The 26,216-nt window shown below is 47.3% G+C and overlaps 2 protein-coding genes across 5 annotated transcripts; one reads left to right on the forward strand and one right to left on the reverse strand.

Moving 5' to 3' along the window:
- On the forward strand, positions 1-20,570 carry IL17RA (interleukin 17 receptor A). 4 transcript variants are annotated; one of them, XM_040562723.1, is made up of 13 exons: positions 2-195; positions 5,349-5,373; positions 7,570-7,716; positions 8,966-9,090; positions 10,215-10,341; positions 12,261-12,308; positions 12,400-12,557; positions 13,693-13,770; positions 14,204-14,279; positions 14,364-14,378; positions 15,247-15,348; positions 16,434-16,475; positions 17,019-20,570. In XM_040562723.1, exons 1-13 carry the CDS (start codon positions 76-78, stop codon positions 18,530-18,532), a joined length of 2,577 nt encoding a protein of 858 aa, XP_040418657.1. In that variant the 5' UTR covers positions 2-75; the 3' UTR covers positions 18,533-20,570. The 4 variants fall into 4 exon arrangements, with proteins under 4 accessions (XP_040418659.1, XP_040418657.1, XP_040418658.1 ...); XM_040562724.1 differs by having other exon boundaries at positions 17,022-20,570; XM_040562725.1 differs by lacking the exon at positions 15,247-15,348 and having other exon boundaries at positions 1-195.
- Positions 20,571-21,442: 872 nt separating this feature from the next.
- On the reverse strand, positions 21,443-25,907 carry TMEM121B (transmembrane protein 121B). The gene is made up of 2 exons (XM_040545252.1): positions 25,759-25,907; positions 21,443-25,392 (listed from the first exon to the last, which is right to left on the reverse strand). The coding sequence occupies exons 1-2, from the start codon at positions 25,905-25,907 to the stop codon at positions 24,348-24,350; spliced, it is 1,194 nt and encodes a 397-aa protein (XP_040401186.1). The 3' UTR covers positions 21,443-24,347.
- Positions 25,908-26,216: the final 309 nt, after the last annotated feature.

A 26,216-nucleotide genomic window follows, 5' to 3' on the forward strand; every position in this document is an offset into this window, starting at 1 on the left:
CTCCTCAGGTGAGGGCCGGCCCCGCCCCGCGCCCAGGTCGGAGCCCGGAAGCCCCGAGGCCGTGGCGGCGGGGCCATGGCGGGTGCGGGGCCGCCGCTCCTCCTGCTGCTGCTGCTGCTCCTCGTCCTCCCGGCGGCCGCCGCGCTGCGCCTGCTGCTGGGCGCCGCCGCGCCGCCCTTCAGCTGCTCCCAGCCGGTAAGCGCCGGGGGGCCGGGGCAAGGCCCCGCGCGGCACCGAGGGGCCGGGGCGAGGCGCCGGGGCCGCCTCCGCGGCGAGCGGCCGGGGCTCGGCGGGGCCGGGCGCGGCGGGCTCCGAGCGGGGCTGCGGGGCGCCGCCGGGCAGCGGGAGAGGGCGCGGGGCGGCCCCCGGTGCTGCTGCCCCCCGGCAGGCAGGAGGAGGCGCTGCGGGGCGAGAGGGGAGCCGGGGAGGCGTTGGCGTGGGGAGTGAGCCCACCGAGCTGGCTGCAAGCACAGCTCGTTGCTCTTCTGGTTTTATTTCTTCCCTTTTAGCTACGGTGCCCGTGAAGAGTTCGTACAAGAGGGGAAGGTCTGCCTTTGCCTTTTTTTCCATTTTTTCCCTGCTAACAGTAGCAGTGCGTACGTAAGGACTGGACAACAAGCAGCTCTCTCCCAGGCTGGACAGCCTCCCGTGTCACGGCGCGCTGCCAGCAGTGCGGGGGGCACCGCTCAGCTGTGGCTGCGCGCGTGTGTGTAACCCAAAGTGTTTGTTCGCTGTGGGGTGGTGGAGCTGTAAACGAGCACTGAAGTGGTGTGCTTCGTGTAGCACAGTCCGCCTGCTTTCGCTTCTTGGAAGCACTCCTAGCTCTCCTGAGAAAGGAATTTCCCCCTGTGTGAAATCGGGGTGTGCGTGGCCAGCTGCGTGAAGGAAATGTGATGCTTAGGAGCACAGACGAATCCCAGCTGGCACATCTCCCGCTTCAGAGTCCCGTACGTATGTGACGGGGTGAAGCCTAGGGCACTACTGCTGTCGGGCAGTGTGCCAGAGAAGTACCTCCCTTCCTGGTGAGCTCTGACCCACAGGGTGCTGAGCTGACAAGCGTGTCCTGTGCCGTCTGCCTGTCCTTGCAAGAGGCCAAGACCCCTCCTAAACTGTGACACTCTTTTTCTACAACCTTTTCCTGTACACGTTTCCTATCCTTTGTCTACTCTGTCCACTCCCCTAAAGCTGGGCCACGTACTTATGCTGGTTTTACCTGACCTCCCCAGTGCTGCTTTCACTCCTATTTAAAAACGCCTCCAGAATGTGTTCCACTTCTGCAATTTTACTTAAGGCTGGGTGTTGTGAAATTACCAAGTGCAAGATCTTAGCAAAGGGGAAAGAGGATATTACAAAATTGCTTAGGCATTTAACACAACAGTGGGTATCCCAAACACTGTTCGTCACACGGAGCCTGTCAGTCGCACGTCGTGGAGTTCCTGCGAGTCCCTGGTGCTTGGGCTTTGACTGACACTCTCTTCCTGGCTGTGTTTCTTTCCCTTTTAAAGGGAACGTTAACCACTGTAACTCAGGGAGGAGTTCACCAGTACATCACCAGCTTTCACTGAGGAAACACGGTGCCCCACGCTCAGGGTGCGCTCGCAGATCAGTGGCGATGTCAGCCAGCTGCTGTGCTCGTTATTTCAACAGGCCGCCTTCCAAAATGCAGGCGGGCGTGTGAGAAATGTGTCGGCTCAGAAAGAAACCCTCTAGCAGCTTCTTTGAAAGGACCAGCACAGCTGCAGACACACATTGGAAAGAGTGTGATCGGCCCAAGTTGCGACAGCTGAGAGCCGTTTCCCCTTCCCTTTCCGACGGTTGCGCCCCACCCGGGGAGGCTCTGGGCCCCCTCCGGGTGGCTGTGGCGAGGGGCGGTGAGACCGCTCCCTCCTGCTCCCGCTGCCTCGGGGTAGGTCAGGGCAAGCAGCAGCGGTTTTCAAGCCAAACTCTGATGTGGCAGAGGCTGTTTCGGAGCTGAGGAGTGAAAGTGCCGTGTCTGTATCAGTAGACACCTGTAATTGTAACAAAAGTAAAACAAAGTGTTCGTTAGCAGGAGCTCATCTTATTAAAACACCAGCAAATGACCTTAATGGGCCTTATTCACTACTGCTCCATCAAACCTGCCAAGCCGTAAGGCTGAATAACACAGTTGCAAACCCAGCTCTTTCCAGTAACTGTTACTTGGATGTGTCATCTCCAGGGAGGAGGGGCTGGGTTTTCTTGGTAGGCACAGGGAAGATCAACCCACACTTAAATACCCATCTGGTTGTTCACTGTGAAGTGTTTAATCACGGTGCTCAGCCACTGGGCTGTAACCGCTTCCTGACGGGGCATGCCTCACGTCCCAGAGGGATGCCGTGTTTGTAACAGCCCCGCCAGCTTCAAGGGTTTGGCGAGGTGTGTGCCTGCTTTGGTCTTGGAAGTCGGTATTGCTGGCTTGGTGGGTATTCACTACTAGTCTAGAGAAGAATGGATGCAGCATCTTTCACGAAGATGAGTGGTGGTGATATATGTGTGAAAGACTTTTCCTGGTCCATTTTTGCAAACTTTCAAATATTTCTGGACTTCGTGGCGTAAAAAAAGATTAGTGATCAAAGTTACCAAAACATGACAAAGAAAACCCTATTTATTTATATTTTTTTGTGAAGGAACTTCAACTTTTGAGTTTGGTTTTTATTTTGCTGAGAACATGTACGAGAGGGCATTTTTCTCCATAGTTTCTAAACTAAACAACAACAAAGCAAATAAACAAAAAAGCCACAAACCATTTTTGCAGAAGATGGTTGCCTTAAACAAATCATTTTCCAGTAATTATTAATATAATGTGTTCATGTCCTATTGATCTCTGCTTCTTTGAACCGATCAATCCGGACAAGGAAACTTCAGTAAACTTCATATCAGCCAAGCCTCGGGAGATACGCAGAATGGCTCCTAGGTGAGAGGCAGATTTTGGGAAGCTGGAGCCCTTCCCATTCAGCAGTTGCTCTTTAAAGGAAAATTGGATGCCTGCCCAGCTTGCTTCAGTTTCTTGCTAGTTACCACAGCATCCTGCTGGGAAATCTTGGCCTCCAATTAATTTAATTGAATTGTTATGACGTGGTGCTGTTAATCGGTTTCTTTTTTTTTTTCCACATTCGTATGATCTCTACGACATATGGCCTGTTCTTCTCTAACGTCAAAAAGAAGAAAAAGGCTTCAAAAAGTAAACAAAACAACTGTTTAGCTTTCTGTGGAAACAAGACAAGTAACTGAGAGGAGTTGACTGTGCCTGTCCTTTTCTACCAGTAATAGTTTCAGCCTCACAACCTTCTTGCTCTCATACTTATGTCTGTAGCTTTGCTTGTCGGGCCTGAAAGACAATAAGAAAATGTTGAGAAGAGAACATCTCGCTTCAGGCCTCTTCTGTAACAACGTGCACAGCAAGCACGCTGTGTGACTGTGGGCTTTATCTTCAGCTTTTATGCAGAGCTCTGCATTTGTTGTTCCCTTTCTTCCCATTAGCTCGCCTGTCTGTTGTGTGCGGCCTGGCACACGTCTCGACTCTGTCAATGCTTCTGACATGCTTCCACTTCTACGTGGGCGAGCAGAAAATCACCACTGCAACTTGATTTCTGTTGTATCATCTAAATTTGTGTTTGCTCAAGGAGGGAAACTAGGTTAATTGTTTCTGCTGACCACAGCTTTGTTAATGCAGCCTAAATGAGCTAGTGCATCAGATAGTGGGTCGGGTGGACCTTTACAAGGGAAAGTCAGCAATATTCTCCCCAGCGCTAAGGAGGTAGCCAGTGCAAATCTAGAGGTAACTGACTTATTTTACTGCAAAACAGGCTTGTCTTTGTCTTTAGTTCCTTCCTGTTTTCTGGCTGCCATTCTCTGGAGTTACATTTTCTAGTGTAAAGTTGTGTCTGCACTGTCGCTTCATCTTCTGTTCGCTCGGTTTCCTTATGCCAACGGCGAGGACCTCCTGGCTGGATTAATTATTCTTCTAGGTGTTTGGAGTCGTTGGGTCGCCCCTGTGAGGCTTTGGGGATTGGGAAGGGAGTGGGCTAACAGCTGAACTGGTGCAAGCTGCCCTGTGGAGGGAGGATCCTTTCCACCTCTGGTGGCAGATGTGGCCAGATAGGAAAGAGTCTCATCTATGCTGGGAACATCACTGCAAACACCCCACCTGGAACAATACACCTGGAGGGAGAGAGAATCCACTGGTGTGCTGTGCTGGTTCAGTATTCACATTGATAATGAAACAAAAAGCAGGAATTGTAACTGTTGCTCGGTTATTTGTCTTGTCTGCTAATAAACAGAGACACTGACACACAGATGAAAGCAGATACTGCTGCCCTCCAGGCAAATAATGCCTCATCATTTATGTAAGGGCCGTATCGTGGTGCAGTTTACAATAACTGCTGATAACTGAAACAGCAGAAGGACAAAATGACTGAATATTATCAGTTTTTAACAGAAGTCATTAAGTTACAAACAAAAAAACATGGCTAGTAGCCCATTATTTTTGTCGCCTGCCGTGGGCTCGCCCTGGGTAGCCGCTCAGCCCCACAGCAGGATGGGGGACAGTCAGAGGGTTACAGCAAGAAAAATCCTGGGCTGAGATAAAGACAGATTAACTGGTAAATCAAAGCAAGCAAAGCAAAATAAGGACTTTGTTCACAAGTTTCCCCTGGCAGGCAGATGTTTATCCATTTCCAGGAAAGCACAGCCTCATCACGTGTGACAGCTACTTGGGAAGGCAGAGGCTGCGACTCTTAATTTCTGTTAAATATGCATAACCTGTTTTTCAGTGCTTCAGGATATAAATGCTCGATGGAGGATTTCTCCGCAATGGTTAAGTGGGGTGTAATTGAAAGAGTACAGTTCAGACCAACCTGGTACCTGATATTCAAATTATCGGGTTGGCTGTGGCTGCTGTGACCTTTTGAACACGACAAAACCAGTCACATTCCCCATGTGTTTCTCACAGGCCGACAGCAAGCACGCAGATGCTCTCTGCTCTTGGTTACACGGCAGCTCCTCCGCCCAACGCAGGGCATGGTTGCAGGGCTGTCAGTGCCACTTGTCCTGGGGGTCCTGCAGCAGGCTGTGAGCCCAGATGGGGCAGGAGAAGGCGGGGGCTCTGCATGGGACCTGCTGACGCCTGGGGAGCAGGGGGAGTTGGCTGGTTGGGTGGCACACTTGTTTTGTAAGCACCAGGACCTTAATGCCACATCTGCCAGCTTTTGCTCAAGGTTTGAGAGGGAGTGTTGCTATTAAATTGTTTCTGCCACCGAACAGAAGCAAATTATTGTCAACCCAGTCTCTATTCTGCGAGTAATATTCCTGTTTGTTTTTTTCCCCAACAGGATTTAAACTGCCTCGTAGAAAATAGTAAGTTATGATTTTTCTTTGTTAATGTCTTCTTATCAGATCATGCTTTTTTCTTTCTTTTGCCTGGGTTCATACAGCAAGCTCTTTCTACTGAAGTTGGGGAGATATAAAGTGACTCTGTCGCTGTCGTGCAACAGCACTGCTGTCGTGCCTGGCTTTGGGAGTTTTCAGTTTGATCCATGGTCAGCTCCAGCTAAAAGAAGAATGGGAAGTTCAGTCTCTTTTCCAGGGTACGGTTGGGGTGTGTGGAAAACATACAACCCAATTCATTTAGTTTGTATTTAAAAGAAGGACGGTCCGTTTGTAAAGAAATGGGAATTTTAGGACAAATTTGTCAGTATATGTTCATTACAAACTACTACATGTATGTTAGTACTTGATGAAAAGGTAAGGTATGAACTCAAATGAAAAGGGGGTGTAAAGGAGTGCAACTGAGAGCAATGAGTAAATCGTCAGGCATGGAGCACAGTGAATTGGAAAAGGAAAGGAGTTATTGTAGGTCCTCCTGAACGCAGGTGTCAGCGGACATACCAGGCATAAGGGGTCAAGTTTTACCAATAGCACAGACCTGATACACTTCACTATATTTTTTCTGTTAATGTTAAAAAAAAAAAAAAAAAAAAAAAAGAGCCTGTTCAGCATTCCTCCATTAGGTATGTGGAGGCATCTGGGGGCGCGGCAGAACTCCTTGGTGTTCTGGTATTGGCACGCGTATTTCTGGAGCCATGCTTGGCATTCCAGACCAGGGAGCTGACTGCTGAAAATAACCAGATTTTAATGTTTTAGGCAGGAGAGAGGTTGGGTGGGATCGAGTTGGGTCATATTTCCCATTGGCAGCTAGATGTAAGAATACAGCTTGGCAACAGCGAAGCCAAACTGCAGTTCCACCATTAAAATGCTGCCTTATTTGAGGATTTGGTTTAAATTCTGTCTCTTCATTCATATTATGTTTTTTTTCCTGTAGGGAAAAGATTTGTTAGTGCTTAACATACTTCTCCATAAGGTACTTCAATTTTAACAGGTTTTCTCTAGATCTTCTTTGGTAAAATGAGCGTGTGAGGATTGTCTATTTCCTTAGCCTAAAGCCAGGCTGTCATGAGAAGGTTTAGTGTTTGTGTGGATGCACGAAATAGCTAAAGAATTACATACTGAGCTCTGCAAAGCCTCTATAATCATTTCACCTCTTACCTTTTTTCTTTTTTGATATATTCAGTGATGACACTTGCCTGTTCGTATGATTCATAGACTACACGGCACAGCTCATGCTCAGTAGCTCTTCTGCTAGTCTTTCAGCAGTACTGTTATAACTAAATACTGTTATAAATTCTTGTTAGGTAGGTGTGGCCTACCCTACATGTGCTCAGATGTACACCAGGAAGTGTTTTGTCTGAATGGTCCTGTATACCAAATGACGCAGATATGTTTTTATTGACAGTTCTGCCCCTCTCCCACCCTGACAGTTATCAAATACCTAATAATGGAGCATCTGATATTTATTTCTAGATTTATTTATTTTTTAAATCTTTTTTTTAGAAAAATGCATACCGTTGGGCCTACGCTCGCCTCCACAGAGCTATTTAAAACATCCAAACAGTAATGGTTTCCCACTTGCAACTCCTCCTTGGTTTGTCAGCCTGGTTCTTTCTGTGTTTGTGCTTCACTGATACTCAGCAGAGCTATTTTTAATGTGCTCTGGTAATAAGTGAAATGTCTGACAAAAGTCTAAGTAGATCGTGTCTAATGCCTGTCATACCTGATTTCTGATGAGATTACGGGACCTGTTTTCCCTAGTACTGTACAGACGGACATAAATCATTTTTCTGTCCAGCGGGCTCATTAGTTTAGGCGAGGTGTAACGAGCAGTCACTGGAAGGTTCTAAAAATTAATTACGTTGTTTTAAAAACTGCTTGGGCATCTGACATTATCATTGGAAGGCTTGAAATTAGCACTGGTCTTCTAACACAGATCTGTTTTAGCAACGAGATATTGACTTGCTGCAGGAGATACTGAGTTCAGAATATTACAGGTAATTTATAAAGTATTTGCATGCTGAAAACTACTTTTTTGAGCAGTGAAGCAGTCTGTCATGCAGATTTGCCCTCCGTGTTGCCCTCACCAAAAGGGCAGACAATAACTGCAATTAAGCAGGCTTCCCTCTGCCCTGCTCTGAATAACAGCTTTTGCTTGCTGGGCAGGTACCTGCATAGAAAGAAGCTGGCTGCAGAATCAGACCTGGACACCTTCTGCCCCGAGCAGTCTTCGCGTCTCCTCTGAAGTTTTCCGTCAGACGGATGGAGAGCTGCTCCCCGTGCTTCGGATAGAGTGGAAAGTGGCCACCGATGGTAAGAGGTGGCTGTGGGATGTGGAGCAGAGCAATGAGGTGCGGTCTAGTAAGGACAGGGAGGAGAACTGTGATGTGAAAACTTTCACTGGTCCAGTTGTGGAAGGACAACTTTGAAATTTGGGTGTTTGGCTGCTTTGATTTGTTTTGGTTTCGTTTGAGGAGTGGTTTTGTTTTTGTTTTTGGTTGTGTTTTGTTTTGAAGACTGAATCTGAGCTTTGAGTATGCTGGGTATTCAAGAATTGAAAATGTTCCCATGCATGTGGGATAATGACGTTTAAAATGGGAAGGGCTGATAAAAACAAAATGAAGAACAGCATGTACCTTTCCCACAGTAGTAAGGGGAAAAAGGAGGTTTGCAGTGCAAGCTGTGCCCTTTCAAGGCAATAATAGCGACTGCAGCATTCTCATGCAGTTGAATTACATCTACAAACTGAACAAATGACAATTAATTTGAGAGCATGCCTGTAGTAGTTTATGTGCTGTTAACCCAGTGCAAGTGCCTCCCATTTAGGGCAATCTAGTCCTTGTAACTTCTAAATTTCCTATATGCATGTGTCTTGGTAAAGGATTAATTGTCTTACTGGAGGCTTAACAAGTACCAGTTGGTCAAGTTTTCTTACTCTCCAAATAAATTTGATGCTTTTTTGTTTATGGTGTTGTGCTTGCGTGCTCTCATCCATAATTTTTGCACTGATTCAAGACAGAATTAAGCACATTTGTTTCCTGCTTCTGCAGGACCTATGTCTGAGGGCGGTATAGAGTTATCTCAGTATAGCTGTAGTAGCACAGAAGCAGGAATGACTCAGGTAACGCTATCAGTTGAAGTAGCCATGGTTATGAACTTTCTCATTGTTTTATTTGGTACAAACAATCCCAATATTTGCTCTGGTGCCAAAACTGTGTAAAGCAGTATTGACAGGCAGAGCTAAACAGGGCACCAAACCTGTGAACTGCCAGAACATCTGGAAGATACAGTTGCTTTCTGCTCTGTCCCTTTGTTTGACAGGGTGGAGCTCTTGCTGTGCAGGACAACCTGTAGTGGTGTTAGTCACCAGCAGTGGTGTCAGTCAGCCCTGCACACTCGCTGTTTTCATGGCCAGTTATCTCTGTGTTGGGGTTCCCAGCGCTTCAAAAGGAGTCAGACTGTGACAAGAGTAAGCACGGTGGTGGTCTCTGTGGGGGTTGCAACCTGTACATGTGCAGCTGACAGGAAAAGGAAAACTTCTCTCTCTGCCCTGTGCCTGCAGCTAGCATCCGGTACCTCCGAGGGGCAGAGCTGGCTGTGATGCAAGTGAGCAGCAATCAACAGATCTGCGCCCAGTTTGAGTTTCAGAACAAATTGCCACTTCAGGTCCGTCCGGATGGAGGCCGGGTGAGTGCCAAGGACCTCAAACTACTTATTCTAGTCCAGGGGTTTGGTTCTGCTTTCCCTATTTTATAGCAAGGCTACCTTTTGTTTTTTCCATTAAGTACAGGCTGGTTAGTCAGAAGAGCTGATGTAACGATCAGGATATTGGCCTTGAGACCTGGTTTCATTTCCAGTTTGTTTTATGCTTGCATGTAACAATGTACAATCTGCCTGCTTACCTTGGTTTCTCTTTTACTTTTACCATTCTCAGGGTTTAAGTATTGTTGCTCTCGGTGCCTGTTCTAGGTGTTGCTTAAAGCAAACGATTGTGGCAGTTTTTGTGTTCTGCTTAATCATCATGACACTTAACAGCCTCTGTAACTCGGTCTTTCCTTTTACTATCCTCTCTCTCATGTACTCTCTTGCTGTGGAGTAAGTGCCAACCTGGTCCTTCCAGCTTATGCTCTCTTTAGGGAGAGAGCATAAGCTGGAAGGATTTATGGATGCTTAGGAAAGTGCTGAGCATCCACAGCTCCCCTTATGAACAAGAGGAATTTGGAGCTGGGTCTTTACCACCCAGAAGTGGATGAAGGTTGGCTTACCCAATGGAGCCATTGCCTCTCCCAGAATTTGCACAGCACTGCTGATACATGGAAAACAATATAAATTTAACAATATATATATATGGAAAGGCCAAGTACAGAACAGTGCATGTGCAAGTGCAATTCTAAATGCTTAGCACTTGCACAGCACGGCAAGATTTATACAGGACTAAACTTTTAGTCTCAAAACTGCATATTCTAGCCTAATCTCCTTACATCAATTCAGAATGTAGTTCAATGGGAACTGCACAAAGTTATTTGGCATGAGACCCTTGTATCAGCTCAGGGATCCCAAGAGATAGCTGTTTGCTTTTTTTTTTTTTCCCCTCCTCATTCCAAACACAAGAATTTGAGACAGACCAGAGGACTGGTACATTTAATGAATTTCAGTTCCTTTTCTTTTTTTTTTTTCTTACAGTCAAGCTTTAGAAAAAAGATCATATAAGATGAGGCAACACGATGGGACTGTACCCCTCAGCTGTTAATTTCGGTGCCTTGATAGCGCAGCATTCTCAATTTACATCCTTGAATGTGTTTTGTTTTCAGTGGAATTTCACTTTTAACCGTTTTGAGGTGGAACCCGGCCAAACTTATCAAGTGACTGTCTACCACCTGCCCAAATTGAGCGTAGATGGAGACTACAATTGCAAGTCCACATCTCTCACAATGCCTGGTAAGAGATGCTCTAGTTTTCCCGGGCCTTGAACTTAGGGCTTTGTTTGATAGTTTATGGACCTGTTTTTTTCCAGACCAAGCCCATGAACTGTGAGCAAGTTTGGTAATAAGGTGATAATGTTATAAGAACTTGGTGTCCTTTCTGAATGCTGCTGTTTTGAATGTCTGTGGTGTTAATATTTCTACAATGCTCCTTTGTTTTATATCCAAAGTGCATGTATCATTTGGGCTACAAGACTGTCCTTTTTTTTTTCTGGGATCCTGTGTCCAGCAGTTTGTCAAATCTCTACTTGGAATAAGGTGCACATGGAAGGACAATACTGTGAAGACAAGACATTTTGATTCTGTTTGACAGTAGTTCCTGCATGGAAGATACTGCTATAAAAAATGTGTTACGCTCTATAGAAAGCTAGACAAAGCCGTGGACTTGAGGCTCTGAATTGAGACATTGTGTTTGTAGCTCATTAAGATTTCTGCTACAGCTATGTCTAAACAGAAAGTCGTAAGTAAACCTGAAAACTAGTACAGGTGCCACGTTGAAGGGCTCATTGAAGATAGGTTACATCTCCTGAATTTTGTTACTGAAAAGGTACAAAGATATTTGGCCTACGTGAGTAGGGCTGTAGACTAATCTCTCATGTTCTCTGCAGACTATCATCACTGCTTTTATTTAATTTTAAATCTTTCAGACTTGCCCCTCTGCTTGTAGAAACTGGAAGTACAGACCAAAATGTCCAAATAAGAATAAGTTAAATTTGGCTCCTAATACCAGTTTTTAGGCACGTGAATTTTGACTTCAAAGGCACAATTGGGCATGACTTACTGAGAAACTTGGTAGAGCTGACTGCCTGACCCTTTCTTGTGTATATGAAAATTTTCTTGTAACTAAAGAAGACCTTGTTTTCCCTGAAGATGCTGAGCATCTGCAGTGCTCTCTGGCTGCACTGACTACTTTATCAATACATTCAATATACAGCTTAAAAAATGTTTCATAATTTTCTTCTTGCTTATAGTTGACAACATGACTTCATTATAAAATGACAGTATATGTGGTGTGTCAGTCGGTGTCAGCTGGAAAAGGAGAAGGGGGCACTCAATTTTCAGCCATCCTGTATTTTATCATACATGGTCATACTGAGCTTTCTGGTTTTGTCCTGTGCTGCTCCTCAGAAACCTAATGCATTGTGTCAAGGTCAGCAGTGGCAGGGAGCTTTGCTGGCTAGTGCTTACCTGTGAATTACAGGGGCATGAACTTGAAAGTTGGAAACTAAGATCTGTAATGTTTTCTTTCAACTGTTTAAGCAAGCCATTGCAGGGAGTTCTTTCTTTTCCTTTGTGTCCAAGCCCTGGAGGAGAGACACAGTTTAAGTTTAGACTTGTAAATCCCACATTGCTAAATGTTGAATGTGTGACTCCAGATTTGAATCTGAAAAAGGTCCCGAAGAGCAGGGCCAATCTGCTAAATTAAGCTCAGAATTGTAAATGTGGAAAAGTATTTTGGGATCAAGAAAGACTCCAACTTCATGGTTTTCCTGAGGCAGAATGCTTTTTAGAGGAAACTATGGCTGCAACACTCAGGGTCCAGAGTTCAGTATGAAGTTTTCATTCCACTGTGACTTTCTCTGTACAAGTCTTCTATCAGCAGGGCTTGTCAAATATTACTGTCTTAATAAATACTGCATGTTTTTAGACTTTTCTTATTAATATCTCTATTTAGGAAAAAAAATCAGTGGAGGGGCTAGTTTATACATTGGAAACTGATATTATTCTGCTGTAGAATTTTTCTACTGCTTTGAAACAAAGGTCTACTCATCAAGGAAGGCTCAATTAGGTGTCTGGCTTCTGATAAGAAAATGGGTGTTTTTCCTAAATGGCAGTACAATGTTTCTGACTGGTCACTGGTGTTATGTCTTGCAGACTGCAATGACTCTCTGATGAAAAGAACCACCCCGTGTATAAAGACAGGTAAGAATTTGTCTGAGTCGTGTAGTCATGAGTGCCCTGCTGAAATGCTTCTGACAGTTAAGAAACACGGGAATATCTGCACCACTTCCAGGCAGCCTGTGGGAGCCCAGGATCCAAGCTAAAAGTCTAGATGATATGACTCTGCTTGTGAGCTTTAACCCATGGATGGAGTCAACCCGATACCAAATTCATGTGACCAGTTTCCTGAATGAGAAGAAATGTAAAATGATCACACGCGAAGTCACAGAGGTAATTACCTTATAAATGATATCAATTATATCTTCTGTGGTAATTTAAGCATTTCTGTAAGAGTTGCTAAACAAGGAGTTGGAGCCAAGGTGTACAAAATCTACTGAATGCACTTGAACTGCAATTTTCAAGGTGTTCTTCTCAGATTATCATCTTGCCTTTGGAAAAGGAAAATTTCTTTCAATTTGGTGGATAAAAGATGAAAAAGAGGTTCTCAAAGATATGTTTTCTAATGCATGGAGCAGTCTGTCAGCAGCGAGGTTGGATCAAGAATGAGCATTTGTAACAGGTGCTTCACTTAAACTGACAATCAATTCCTGCAGGTTTTACAGCCTGTGTTGCTGAGAAGCTCAAAGTAGATGCAGTTTTCTGACATAAAACTCCCTTTTCAGGCATCTGAGGGAGGCGGGATACTGAATATTTGTTACAAGTCCCCACCCTTCATTGGGGGAGGGCAAATAAACTGGCATTCAGCTTAATTAATCTTTCCATTCCTTCCATACTTCAAAGTTTTCGTATTCCATGTACTGATAGGTGGTGTTGTTACTGACACAAGCAGGTACTGCTGTGTGCACATTTCCCTGGCAGAGAGTAATATGCCTCATTTTTGAGTATCTCTACTAAGCATTGTAAAGAATGTATTTACATTATCATTTTATTATTTTGTTATTTTGCAGGTAACAAGGACAACTTGTCCTCTGTTCAAGTGTCCAGAGGCATCAGTGTTGACAGCTTTTTTAATTAAACACATGAGGAACTTTGATAATCATACATTTACACATTTAAAAACTTAAGACATTAACATTGTTAAGAAACTGTAAGCTTAACATATTTGAAGTTATGCAGTGTATAAACTTAATTATGTTTCCTGTTACCTGTGCAGCCTTAGCCTGCTCTCTCACTTCCGTAACCATATCAGTCATATGTGACACCTGCAGTGATGGTGGCCAGACCATTTATCTGTTTCATTCTTTGTGGGTCTGTTGTTCCCTTTTTAAAAAAAAAAAAAAAAAAAAAAGGAAAGAAATTTATGCTTCTTTGTAACACTCCATGTTTTCATCTCAACTTCTTTTCTTTTTCCTGCTTTCATCCCATTTTCTTCTTGCACCTGTTAACTCACATCTGATTTCTGCAGGGCGAACTACAATCACAAGTGAATGTCACAATCAAAATGGAGAAGAACTTAAAAGCTTGCTGCAACTATGAAGTCCAGGTGGGGTCTTACTGTTGTCCCTATGTCCCTCCTTCCTCAGCAAGGCAGTGTGCAGTTTAGGAATGTTACGGTTTTGTCCAGTGTTTTGTTCTGAGATTTGGAGATTAGCCGTTGTCTACATCAGGAAAATAATGATTTTATCAAAAAGATTTTATTTTTTATATATAAATGTCTTCTCTGTAGATAGTGGCCTTTCTTAGTGTAGGGTTGCCAAGTCAGGGAATGGCAGGTGTGCCACCCCAGGAGCTCACTGCCTTGTTAATGTATAGTGAATAACATAAGAATTCTTGATTAATCTTGTTTTTGAAGTGGAAATGGGAATTCTGTGTACCTGTGCTAAAACACAGGGATTGCAGAGGTAAGGGGAAAATCAAGTTATAACAGAATTGCTTTTAAGAATAGCTTCTGTATTCTGAATTTACTTTGACTGCAGATTCAGCCATTCTTTGCAAACTGTGGCACAGACTGCCTGAGACACTCTACTTTCATCCCATGTACACCAGCTCCAAGTGAGTACTTCTTTTCTCTAAATTAGATTCTAATTGTTTTACAGATGAGAGCTGGATTTTTAATGAAACTCTAATCTTTTGCAGGTACAGACCCATCAGGTAAGAAGCTCCTCCAGTACCCTGAAACTTCTCTTGCTTCTCTTTTACTGTCATATAGAGTACCAAATGATCCTCCCTGACCCAATGAGCAGGAAATGTCCCCTTGTACCACTGAGTTCAGAATGAATTGTGTTAGAGTTACTTCGCCATGCTTGAAGAAGGCAAGTATTTGTATGCAGCATGAATTTTTTTATGCAGCATGAATCTGAGAGCAATTTTTTTCAGAGGTACTTCACTTGCATAAAATTCTTTGAGAAACACTTTTGACAAGAAGAGTCTTAATAGGAAGCACTATCTGTCACTTTGCTTAGTGTTAAAAATTTTGCATAATATAAAGCAGCTCTTGGAGAGAATAGCTTGCATATATTCATTTTTATGAATGTCAAGATAAATCATATGCATAATGATTTAACATCTTTTTTTGGCTGCACCAAGACCTGTAAGGTGCTGGTTTTGCTAGAGATGTAAAAAGGAAAAAATACCTGAGTTTGAAAAAAAATGCTTCACCTAAAATCATAAAAATTTTTTGAAGATGTATTACGTGAAATAGGCAGGACATGGGCAGCATGCCTGTCAAAGCTGGATAAACACTGATTGCTGTGTACAGAGGAAGGTTATTGGTTTGTGTTTTCAATGTGTTGCACATATGGTTCTTTGTGGAGCAAGTCTGTGGTGCAGAGCATCATCATGAAAACAGGATGTCATACCACCTGCGGTATGTTGTAAGGGTGAAGTACTGGATTACCCATTGGTTTGGGCAAAGCCGTGGTCCTTCTGCCTTGGCCCCTGCTGTTCAAGAAGCTTCTGTTCCTGAGTGAAATTCATTATTTGTATAAAGCAATGTCTGAGTGCTCTTTTTGTACCACAGATGATATGATTATATGGCTCTACTGGTGTATCACTGGGATCTGTGTATTACTTGTGGGATCAGTCATAACAGGTGTCATTTGTATGACCAAAAAGCGAGCAGGTAAGACTCATACCACCTAGAAACAAAAGACTCAGTGCTAAAAATATTTTTCCTACTTCCGTAATTATTCCTCTTACTATTTTCTTCCTTGCCATTCTGATGTACTGCCACTAAAATAATGCCTATGTAAACACTTTATTCTGTTCTATATCGTGGGACTTGTAGCAGCCTAATACCATCCACCAAGTTAAGTAAAGCTGTCAGTGAATTATGCTGTCTGATACTCCGTTTTCATAAAGCTTAAGAGCTCATAAGGGGAAAAATAAACTTCATAGTTCAGCCCTTTGTTTCCTGCAGATTGCTACAGATCTCCTCTCCATTTATTTTTCTTCTGCATTTTGTAAGAGTTTTGCAAGGCAGAAGCTTCCTGTTTGTCCAGAACATGGTCTTTCCCCTGTCCCCCAAAGTCTCTGCAAAATTCATTTTCATACTATTTTGAGTTTAAGTAATGTTTTTCAGTGAATGTGGAAGAAGAATAATAGGTCACAAAGATATGCTTTGTGCAGGCTGGAAAACTGAGTGATTAAGAACTAATTCCTAGTCTTTTGTACTGTAACTATGGGGGCAGTTATTGTAGGGAAACTGTACAACTCACAACTGTGAGTTGCGCAACTGTGCTTTCACCTGAGAGGAGTAATTGGAGATATTTTGGAAAAATTCTTAGTATAAAATCTAACTGTAACATTTAGCTGGGGACATTTTAGTCACCTCTTTAGAGAAGCCTCTTAAGAAAAAAACTCTCTCTTAAAAAAAAAAAGCCTCTTCTCTTTAACGAGAAGTAGGAGAATGTTTGGAGGTTCTGTACTTTTTGAGAGGCTGTCCAGATCTGGGGAAGATGGAGAAAATGGGTTGTGTGTGCATTCCTTCTTCTCTCCAAGGGAAAATGTAGTGAAGTAAAATTGGCTGTAGAAGAGTCTTTGTTCATTTAATATACTTATTAGGCTTCTCCCTCCCCATGTCTTCTTCATCCCCATGCTGCTAAAGAGTTTGGTTTTTGAATGTAGCCTTTGGAAGGGGTTGTCATTTGAAGGGGCTAATTTTATTTCTTGTTTTCAGAACTGACAGTGACTTTCTCTCTCTTCCAGGACACCAGCAAGGGAAATGCAGCCACCGTGATTTGCAAACTGGTAAGATGTCCTGCTTGTGTGCTATCACATGCATGTAATATATTCTGGAGGTCTTGGGCAGTTGTCTGAAAAGGGGTTCTACTGTAGCATTGGACAGAGGATATGGAAGTTGGAATGCTGTCTTTGGCAGATTTGAGATAATTGTTTTGTAAAGTGATGGGGTTTTTTGACACATCTGAGGCTGTACTGGCAAAAGAACCCTTGATAATCATTTAAGCAATAGGAACAGGAGATTGTTTTGGGGTGCACTCAGCTCTCTAGCAGGGAACATATATTTTCAAGCCTCTTGAAGCCAGTGTGTTTTACTTTTGTGTGGTGAAATTCCATGAACCACCCAAGCATTATTATGAATCATAGCTCCACTGTCTGGGCTTTAATACAAAAGTTCCGCAATAAGGTGTTGCCTGCATATGTTACTAAAATAGCTTCAAAACTGGTAGTTGCTAGAACCTTTTGTTAATATCCTCCTGTGTTGATTGCTACTGGTTTGCATCATTACAATTTCAAGAATGTGGCTGGGATTGATATTTTTCTGTCTCTCAGCAGTACCATCTACTGACCTTCCTCTGCCACCCTTAAAGCCTCGAAAAGTTTGGATTGTGTACTCTGCCGATCACCTGCTGTATGTGGATGTGGTACTGAAGTTTGCCGAGTTTCTGATGACTGTCTGTGGCACCGCTGTAGCCTTAGACCTGCTAGAAGATCATCAGATCTCAGAGTTGGGGCCGTTACCCTGGCTTACTCGACAGAAGAAGGAAATGGAAGACCTATCTTCAAAGATCATCGTCTTATGCTCACGAGGCACCCAGGCCAAATGGCAGGCCATGCTTGGGAGTGTGCCTGTTTGTCTCAAGCAAGATCAGCAAAAGCCAATGGGAGATCTGTTCACCCCTGCCTTGAATTTGATCTTGCCAGATTTCAAGAAGCCAGCCTGTTTTGGAATGTATATAGTCTGCTATTTTGATGGGATAAGTAGTGAGAAGGATATACCTGATCTGTTCAACGTCACATCCAGGTACCAACTGATGGACAAGTTTGAGGATGTTTATTTTCGGATTCAGGACTTAGAGAAGTTTGAACCTGGGCGCATCCATCGAATCCAGGAAATCACAGCTGAAAATTACATTGATACCCCTAGTGGGAGGAAATTGAAAGAAGCGGTACAAAAATTCAGGAACTGGCAGATGGAGCACCCAAACTGGTTTGAGGCTGAAAGCATCTGCCTGGATAATGAAGAAGAGTTGCAGTCCCTAAACAGAGAGAGCCAGGTGGATTCATTGCTAAGCGAACCAGGTGGAATTGTGAAACAGCAGCTGCACCTACGGGAGCCTGACCCTAACTGCTGTTATGTCGTCAACCTCCACATGCATGAAGGTGAGAGCAGGGGCTGTAAACTACAGCCTCAGCTTAATCTGTGTGGAGATCCAACTTCTCAGATGATGGTCATTCCTATGGATGAGGCCCCTCAAGTTCACGTAGTGGAGCCTCTCTCTTCCATGGAAGATAAAAATATACTTGGTCATCATGTGCTGAGTAACGAGGACTGCATGGAAGGAGTTCCTCTTCTAGAGGCAAGTTTTCCAATGAGGAATAACGTCATCCTCCATGATGACTGTGAAGTTCTAGCAAGAGATGACCAGAGTCATGCAAACCTCTCAGGTGAACTGAGGCACCATCTGAATGGACTCATGTACTCTTTTTATCAGCAGAACGTCATTCCTTCAGATCCATCTTTCTGCCAAGAGGAGGCTGACAAGCAGCACCAGTTGGTCTTCGATGACCAGTGCAAAGACCAAAGACAGTCAGTCCAGTCAGACCAGGGCTACATCTCTAGATGTTCTCCTTTGCCTCCCGATGACCTTGTGGAGGAGGAGGATGAGGAGGAGGAAGAGGAAGATCGGGAAAACCAGGTGGCCTTTCATGAACTCTCTTCAGAGGTCTTGAACAGTCTAAAGAGCCTCCAGCAGCAGCTTTTTTTCCAGGACATTCAGCGGAGCTCTGAGTGGGGTTATCCAGCTGAGCTGATAGACATGAGCCAGTCTTCAGAGGGCTGTTAGGCTTTATCTGAGATCTGCTCCATTTGAAATGCACAGATGGAAGGTAGTACCGCACACAATGCTGAAACTGCATTTCCAGCATCATTCTTGTCCTGGTGTTACAAATGACTTGGTGGGCTCTTCCTGTCTGCTGCCAGGAGGTAGGATGGCCTGGCAGGTGGGCAACAATCTCTGCTTCTAATCTCTGTATGGAGAGAAGCATCAAATACTAGCCATCACTGTGAGAGCAGAGGCAGTTTACATGGAGAAATGTGTTGTATTGAATCCTCACTCACTGACTGCAGAAAAATTATTGCGGTTCATCCACTTGTGCCTTCAGAACTCCCTACGACTGTACTGGTTTTATTGTACTTGGACAGAAATCAAGGCCAGGAGTTAGAGAGTAGATTTACATAGGATGGCAAACTTTGCATTGCCAACTTAATAAATATTTTAAATATTTTGTTGTAAATACTGTGTTAAAGATCCGTGCCTTAAACTTCAGCTAGATTGGGGCTGTCTCTAAAGAATCACAGAATGGTTTAGGTTGGAAGGCACCTCTGGAGGTCTTCTGGTCCAACACCTCTGCTCAAGCAGGGCAACCTAGTGCAGGTTGCACAGGTCCCATGTTCAGACAGCTTTTGAATATCTCCAAGAAGGGAGGCTCTACAACCTCTGGGCAACCTGTGCCAGTGCTCAGTCACCTACACAATAAAAAAGTGTTTCCTGATGTTCGGAAGGAACTTCCTGTTTTCGTATGTGCCTGCTGTCTCTTGTCCTGTCACTGGGCACCAATGAAAAGAGCCTGGCTCTGTCCTCTTTGTACCCTTCTTTCAGGTATTTATGTATATTGATAAGATCCCCCCCAAGTCTTCTCTAGGCTGAACAGTCCTAACTCTCGTCATAAGGGAGATGCTAAGGGCCCTTGACCATCTTTGTGGCACTTCATTGGAATCTCTCCAATATGTCCACGTCTCTCCTGTACTGAGGAGACTGGCACTGGATAAGTGCTCAAGGTGTGGCCTCTCAAGTGCTGAGTAGAGGGAAGCTTGACCTGTTGGCAATGCTTTGCCTAATGCAGCCCAGGATGCCATTAGCCTTCTTTGCAGCAAGGGCACGTTGCTGGCTCAAGTTCAGCTGGTGCCCACCAGGACCCCCAGGCCCTTTTCTGCCAAGCTGCTTTCCAGCTGTGCGGCCCCCAGCGTGTCCTGGTGCCTGGGGCTGTTCCTCCCCAGGGGCAGGGCTCTGCACTTCTCCTCGTGGGACTCAATGAGCTTCTGTCGGCCCACTTCTCCAGCCTGTTGAGGTCCCTCTGGGTGGCAACAAGACCTTCTGGTATATCAGCCACTCCTCACAGTTTTGTGTCATCTGTAAACTTGCCAAGGGTAAGCTTTGCCTTATCTTTCAGATCATTAATGAAAATTTTAAACAGGACTGGAGCCAGTATTGCTCCCTGGGATGCTAGGATAGGCGAATGTGTACCTTGAGCAGATACTGTTTGAGAGCGGAGTTAGCAGTGGCTTAGCGAAAATGAGTGAGATGTTCCTTGTGTGGGTATAGACTCAAGCACGGGTATTTCAGGCTAACCATTGTGAAAACTTCTTAATAATAGACTAAGGGGTTGATCTTCCCGGAGCAGTGATGGTAACTCCCAATCTTTCAAAAAGATTGGGCTGGATGCACTAAAAAGAGTTGTTCCCTGCAAGTAATTGCACGTTGGCCCCCGTAGCATTGACTGGGCAGTGGGCTAGTCGAGGCAAGCATTTACCTTACTTGTTACCAGTTTCTGCAGTCCAGCCTGCTGGATAATGGTTTGAACACAAAGCCTTTCTGCCTTGCATTCAGACAAGCTTGTTGTCTTCTTGTCTATGTTTACTTATCAAATCTTGTGAGCTTTTTTTTTTATTTCAGATTTTGAAAGTCTGATCTCAGAAAATAATCTGCTCTTTTGACTTGCAGCCAATATTGTATTATGCATATTTTGTAATTGTATTTGTTTATAACTTGTGTTTTGTTTCTTAAATTAAAAACAAGAATACTTTTTGATATATTTACTTAACTACTCTCATGTCCTCAATGCTGCCTAATTCCTTAGGTTAGTGTTTCTTCTAGAAATTTGAGACAAACCTGAGGCAGAACCAGAACTGAACCAGCTGGCAAACACCAAACCGTGCCTGCAAGGTGCTTATGAATACAGCTGCAGACCTTCTTGTGGGAGGGGAGTGTGTGTCCCTGCAAAATGGGTGTTACAGAAGTGGAATGTTTGTAATTTCTGTGCAGGGCTTGTCAGCAAGGCAGGGCTGTTAAGAGAGCTAGCTTTCTCTGCAGCTAAATGCCTAGAAAAACAAAGAGAGGGACAGTCTCTACACACATCCAAAGTTCAGACTCGGTGCCACTTTCATTTCCTGTCTACACAAGACCTAATCCAGCAGGAGCTCAGCAAGTGATAACTGTGAGCTCGGTGTTTCTCCAGTGGGAACCCATTTCTCAGATTATGTAAATAATTGTCATCTTGCTGATCCCAGTTCTTGAAATTTTTTATCTTGCAGCGATTAGCATTTAAATATATTTTTTTTTCCCATGAGCCCTTTTCAAGTGGTATTCACTTCTGTAAATCATTTAAGTAGGAAGCTCAGAAGTGTCATCTGGATTTTTTTGCCTTTGTCTTTCCCTTCTCAAGTAGTCCCCATGGTGTTGCAGCTTTTAGGATTCGGTTTCACTTGCAAGAAGTTTGTTTGACGGAAAAATCCAGACATTATTTTAGCAATCCAATGTGAGGAAAGCAAGTAACTCTAATGCATCTGTTGGTCCCTGAACATAAAGTTGAAAAGCTCAGCAAGACTCAAAGGAGGGAATAAAAGCGCAAAATCAGTCACAAGTTTCTAATTTTATTTTAACAATCTTGCTTTTTAAAAAATACAAGTTCTGATTAATGCCAGGGGATGCCAAATGTGCACTGGCCACAGGCTTCATCTTTCATTTCATTTTTTCATTCTGGGAGTAGCCATCTCTTTTGCCAGGATAGCAAACAGCAACAAAATGCTAAAGAGCTGAGTTCTGCTACAGGCCTTGTAACAGGACTCCAAGGGACGTATGTGTTTGTGTGGCACAACCTTAGCAAAGTGTTACTGACCTGGACCAGTAATTAATGTTGGGCAGAATCTACAGTAGGTGTGCAAGGTGCATTGGGTGAGGTATTGTTTGCACTTGGACAGTGCCACTATGCATTTCTTCTACAGACAGATCTATTTTGTGGCAGAAGGGTGTAAATGGAAGTGCTCAATTACCAAAGGGAAGGGAATTCAAAAGGTGGAGCAGGCTTATAAACTGGGCATTGCAGAGCTTTAAATGTTTCCCTGTAATAAGTAATTGAAGTAGCAGCAGCGGTGCCCTTTTAATTGCAGGGGAAGGCTTTGGTACAGCCAGCTGCTACAAGAGCTTTACGCTTTCCAAACAACATATTTACTAACAACCTAGAAACTATGGGGCTATAGAGAACTACTACTACAGAGGAACTTGACACAATAGAAGCATTGTTTTGTAGTGTCATCTGTCCCAGGCAAATTTTGTATCTGGAGACAAGTTTGAACTCTAATTTCAATATAGTCAAAGGTTTGAATATGCCATGGCTACGTAAGTTTCTGTTATGCAATTTTCTCACTAATGTCTTAAATGAAAAAAAAAGGCACTCCCTGTTGAAACGGCAGCTTGTGCGCTATGAAGGGGCATGAATTACTCATTAGTAATTCTGCTGTGATTCTTCTAGTGTCTCAACTATGCTTATGCTTCAGTGTATTAGGGATTTCACTCACTTCTGGTGCTATCACAAACCATATCATAGGAGCAGCAAAACATAGCTGGGGGTGAATAGCTTTTTTTGCTTCACCCTATTTTGGGCACATATTTTTATCATTATCATTCAGCTGTTTGACTGAAGCAGGGAGTACTTCTAGGTGCGGGTAGCATCTCCTTCTCTCTTGAATAGTACTGTAGCTCTGAGTTTTTGTTACCTGCCTAACACCGAGAAAGGAAGGTGTGAGGAAACTAGTATCTGTACAGCCATAACAGACCTGTGACTACACCCCCTTTGGCCAGGAAATTAGCATCCCCTAGACACAGCTCACATCACATAGGAAAAGTTTACAGTACTTAGTTTTACAATCACAGTCACTCACAGCACCAAGATTGTCCAGACAAAAAGAAGTTACAGAAGAGATGGCCACTGGCCAAAATTCACACAACTGCCCACCCAAGGGCTCAGGTTAAAAATAAAGCACTGGTGGGAAAGTTAAGCCCAGTCTCTGCCGGCTCTTTGTTTGGCAGGGGGAGAGCAGCAAGCCGGCTCTCCTAGTTGCAGCTCTGAGCAGGACAGCGCCGTCGCCCCATCTTGTCCAGCCCCCAGGGCTGGCGGAAGAGCCCCACGGCAGCCACGGTTGTGCCCGCAGGAGCTGGGAGTTGGCAAGGCTGTAAACAGGTTGTGGTGGTGGTCCTGCTCTGGGGAAGGGGGTGGGATTGGGGCTCTGTCCTGCTGAAGCTGGAGCCCTGGAAGAGGGTGGGTATGGGCACAGAGCTCCGGGCAGGGCCTGCGGGCCTGCTGTGGGCCCTGTGCAGGAGCTGGTTGTGCTCGTGGTCCCCTTGCCATCAGGACAGCTTGAAAAAAAGGCCCTGGACAGAAAACTGTGCCATATTTCCAATGCATGCAGCCTTGCCCGGATAACAAAATAAAAGCCTGTGAGGGACAAAGTCCTTCCTCCAAGCGTGGCCTCTGTGCTCCTGCTTCCACACAGGATTTCAGGAGCTGCATGAGCCAGGCGGAAGAGCAGGCCTTAACCCGCACCAAACATCCATGGAGCTTAAAACCAAAGATAACTCTGTTTCTACAAGAGGTTGCCTATGATTAACTGTTGTCCCCCCCCCCCGCAAGGCCATGCACATGGAGGACAGGATGCTGGTACGGGGGCTTTCGCCAAGGCTCATGAGCCCCTCAGAGACTCCTGTAGCGCTTTGCTCTCCATGCTGCGAGGTGCATCGAGCGCAGGGCCACCCTGAGCAGCACCCGGCCCCTGGTTTGAGAGAGGGGCAGCCTGCAGGCTCAGCATGCACTCAAACAGACGTGGAAAGAGGGGGCGGAGGAAATCTTTCCAGCCTTCCTGGCCTACATCAAATGAACCCCTACACTCTGCATAAAAGAAAACCGACACTGATCCTGTAAACATGCATATTCACAGAGAAATGAGAGCCCCAGCGAGTGGGTGCTGCTGTCTGAAATAAGCAGTAGGCTGCAGTAAAACCCTGTTCTCACCAGAAATAAATGTCTCGGGGGTAGTGAAATGGGGTGTGAGCCCCGGACCTGGTCCACAGCATGTGAAGTCAACATAAGACGTGACAGGTTGGAGCACAGAGGTAGACTTTTCAGCTAGGAGGAAGGGTCTCCTAGGCTTGAAACGAGCAGGTTGCTTCCAGAGGCTCCCCGGCTGCTGCTTCTCCCCAACCCCCTCAGGCTCTGCATTGAAGCAGAGGTGGCGGCGCTGGGAGACCTGCTGGAACCAGGGAGCGCTTTCTTTGCCCTGCGTGCACCCCAAAGGCGCGTGGCTGTCGTTTGGGCCCCACTCCCATCCCATCGCCACAGTCAGCAGGATTTCCCAAACGAGGGGGAAAATATTCAACGGCCCCTGCCATTGAGGGGAGGAAAGGGAAACTGGACCCCGATGGTCATGCAGCAACCCGGTGTCTTGGCGGGGGAAAGGGTGGGCTCCTCCGAGCGTCGCGGAGGGGCAGGAGGCCTGGAAGAAGCCTCGTGGTGAGGAGCGGTAGCATTGTCGGCAGCGGTGGGGTCTCAGCCTTGGGCGGTGACCGCCAAGGCGTTGACATACCCGTGGGGACCCACGTCGGCATCCGAGAGCCCGTGGGCCAGCGGGGCGGCGGCGGCGGGGGGCATGGCGGGGACTCCGTACTTGGCGGGCGTTGGGGCGGCGGCAGGCCGCAGGAGGCAGCAGGTCTCCAGCGCCTCGAGGCCGCGGCAAGCGAGGAAGAAGAGGTTCTTGAGCATGAAGAGGGAGAGCGGCTGCTGGTAGCGCAGGAGCAGGAGGCAGCGCAGGGCCAGCAGCGGGGCGTCCAGCAGCCCGGCGGGCAGCAGCAGGTGCAGGGCGAGGCGGGCGGCTCCGGGCGGCCGGGCGGCGCTGAGCTCGTAGAGCCACAGCACCGGCGAGGCCAGGCAGAGGAAATAGACGGCGATGAGGAGGTAGCGCAGCGGGGCGGGCAGCGGCGCCGGGCGGCCGGGCTGCAGCACCAGCTCGAGCAGGGAGAAGCTGTCGAGGAGGTCGAGGCAGGTGGCGAGGAAGGCGGCGGCGGCGCGGTGCTGTGGCGGCGGCTGCGGGGGCAGCAGCAGCTGCCCGGAGCCCTCGGTGCCGATGGCCCGCAGCAGGCAGTAGAGCAGCGGGGCGGAGAGCGCCAGGGTGATGCGGAAGCCGGTGGTGCCCAGCGGCAGGCGCAGCTCGATCAGCTCCAGGATGGAGGTGCCCAGGATCAGCGCCGCCTTGGGCGTGAAGGCGATGGAGTAGATGAGCCAGGCCAGGTGCGCGTAGGCGAAGTCTCCGCCGCGGGGGGGGCCCCCGGCCCCGCGCCCCCCGGCCCCGCGGCCGCCGGGGGGGCCGTGCAGCAGCAGCGGGTGCGGCGGCGGCGGCCCGGGGGGGGGCGGCGGCGGGGGCCGCTCCCGGCGGCGCGCCCGGCTGTTGCGGCAGAAGAAGATGCCCCAGCCGGCCGCCAGCACCAGGTCGGTGGCGATCCAGCTGCACCAGTACAGGTCGGTGACGGCGATCAGGTAGAGGTCCAGTAGCGCGCCCTGCCCCAGCAGCAGCACCAGGGACAGCGCCTGGAAGCCCCAGCGCCGCCCGCCCGCCGCCCCGCCGGGCCCCAGCAGCGCCCCCGCCGCCGCCCCGCCGCCCGCCGCCCCGCCGCCCGCCGCCGCCGCCCCGTACAGCTCCGCCGCCGTCATGCCGCGGCCCGGGCTGCCGCTGCTGCTGCTGCTGCCGCTGCTGCTGCCGCTGCTGCCGCTGCTGCTGCTGCTGCTGGGGAGCGGCGAGGCGGCGGCGGGCGGCGGGGCGGCGGGCGGCGGCACCAGGGGCTTGCTGATGCTGATGCTGTCCTCCTCCTCCTCCTCCTCTTCCTCCTCCTCCTCCTCCTCCTCCTCGCCGGGGCTGCTGCGGGGGCTGCGGGGGCGGCGGGCCCGCGCCGAGCTCGAGCTCGACCCCGAGTCCCGCCGGCTGCCGCCGCTGCTGGAGCCCCCCGGGAAGAGGGGCTGCCGGTCGGCGGCGTGCGGCGGCGGCGGCGGCGGCGGCGGCTGGAAGGAGCCCGAGGAGGAGGAGACCGAGCGCTGGTTGGAGGCAGCGCGGTGCATGGTCCGAGCCGGCCCCCGAGCCGGCGCGCCGGGACCGACGGACGAGCCGCGGCCCCCGGCCCGCCCCCGGCCCGCCCCCGGCACCGGCACCGGCACCGGCGGCGGCGCGGAGAGCCCGGGAGGCGGCGGGGGAGGCGGGGGGCGGCGCCGAGCCGCAACCGCAGCGGCAGCCGGAGCGGGCGTCTCCGCTGGCGGCGGGGGTGGGCTGGGGCTGGGGCTGGGGGGGGCGAGGGGAGGGCGGCTGTGCGCCGGGGAGGCTAGGAGGGGAGGGGAGGAGAGGGGAGGGGGAAGGCTTCCCCTCTCCGCCTG

Source organism: Cygnus olor, chromosome 1 (genome assembly GCF_009769625.2).
Source record: "Cygnus olor isolate bCygOlo1 chromosome 1, bCygOlo1.pri.v2, whole genome shotgun sequence".
NCBI classification, from domain to species: domain Eukaryota; kingdom Metazoa; phylum Chordata; class Aves; order Anseriformes; family Anatidae; genus Cygnus; species Cygnus olor.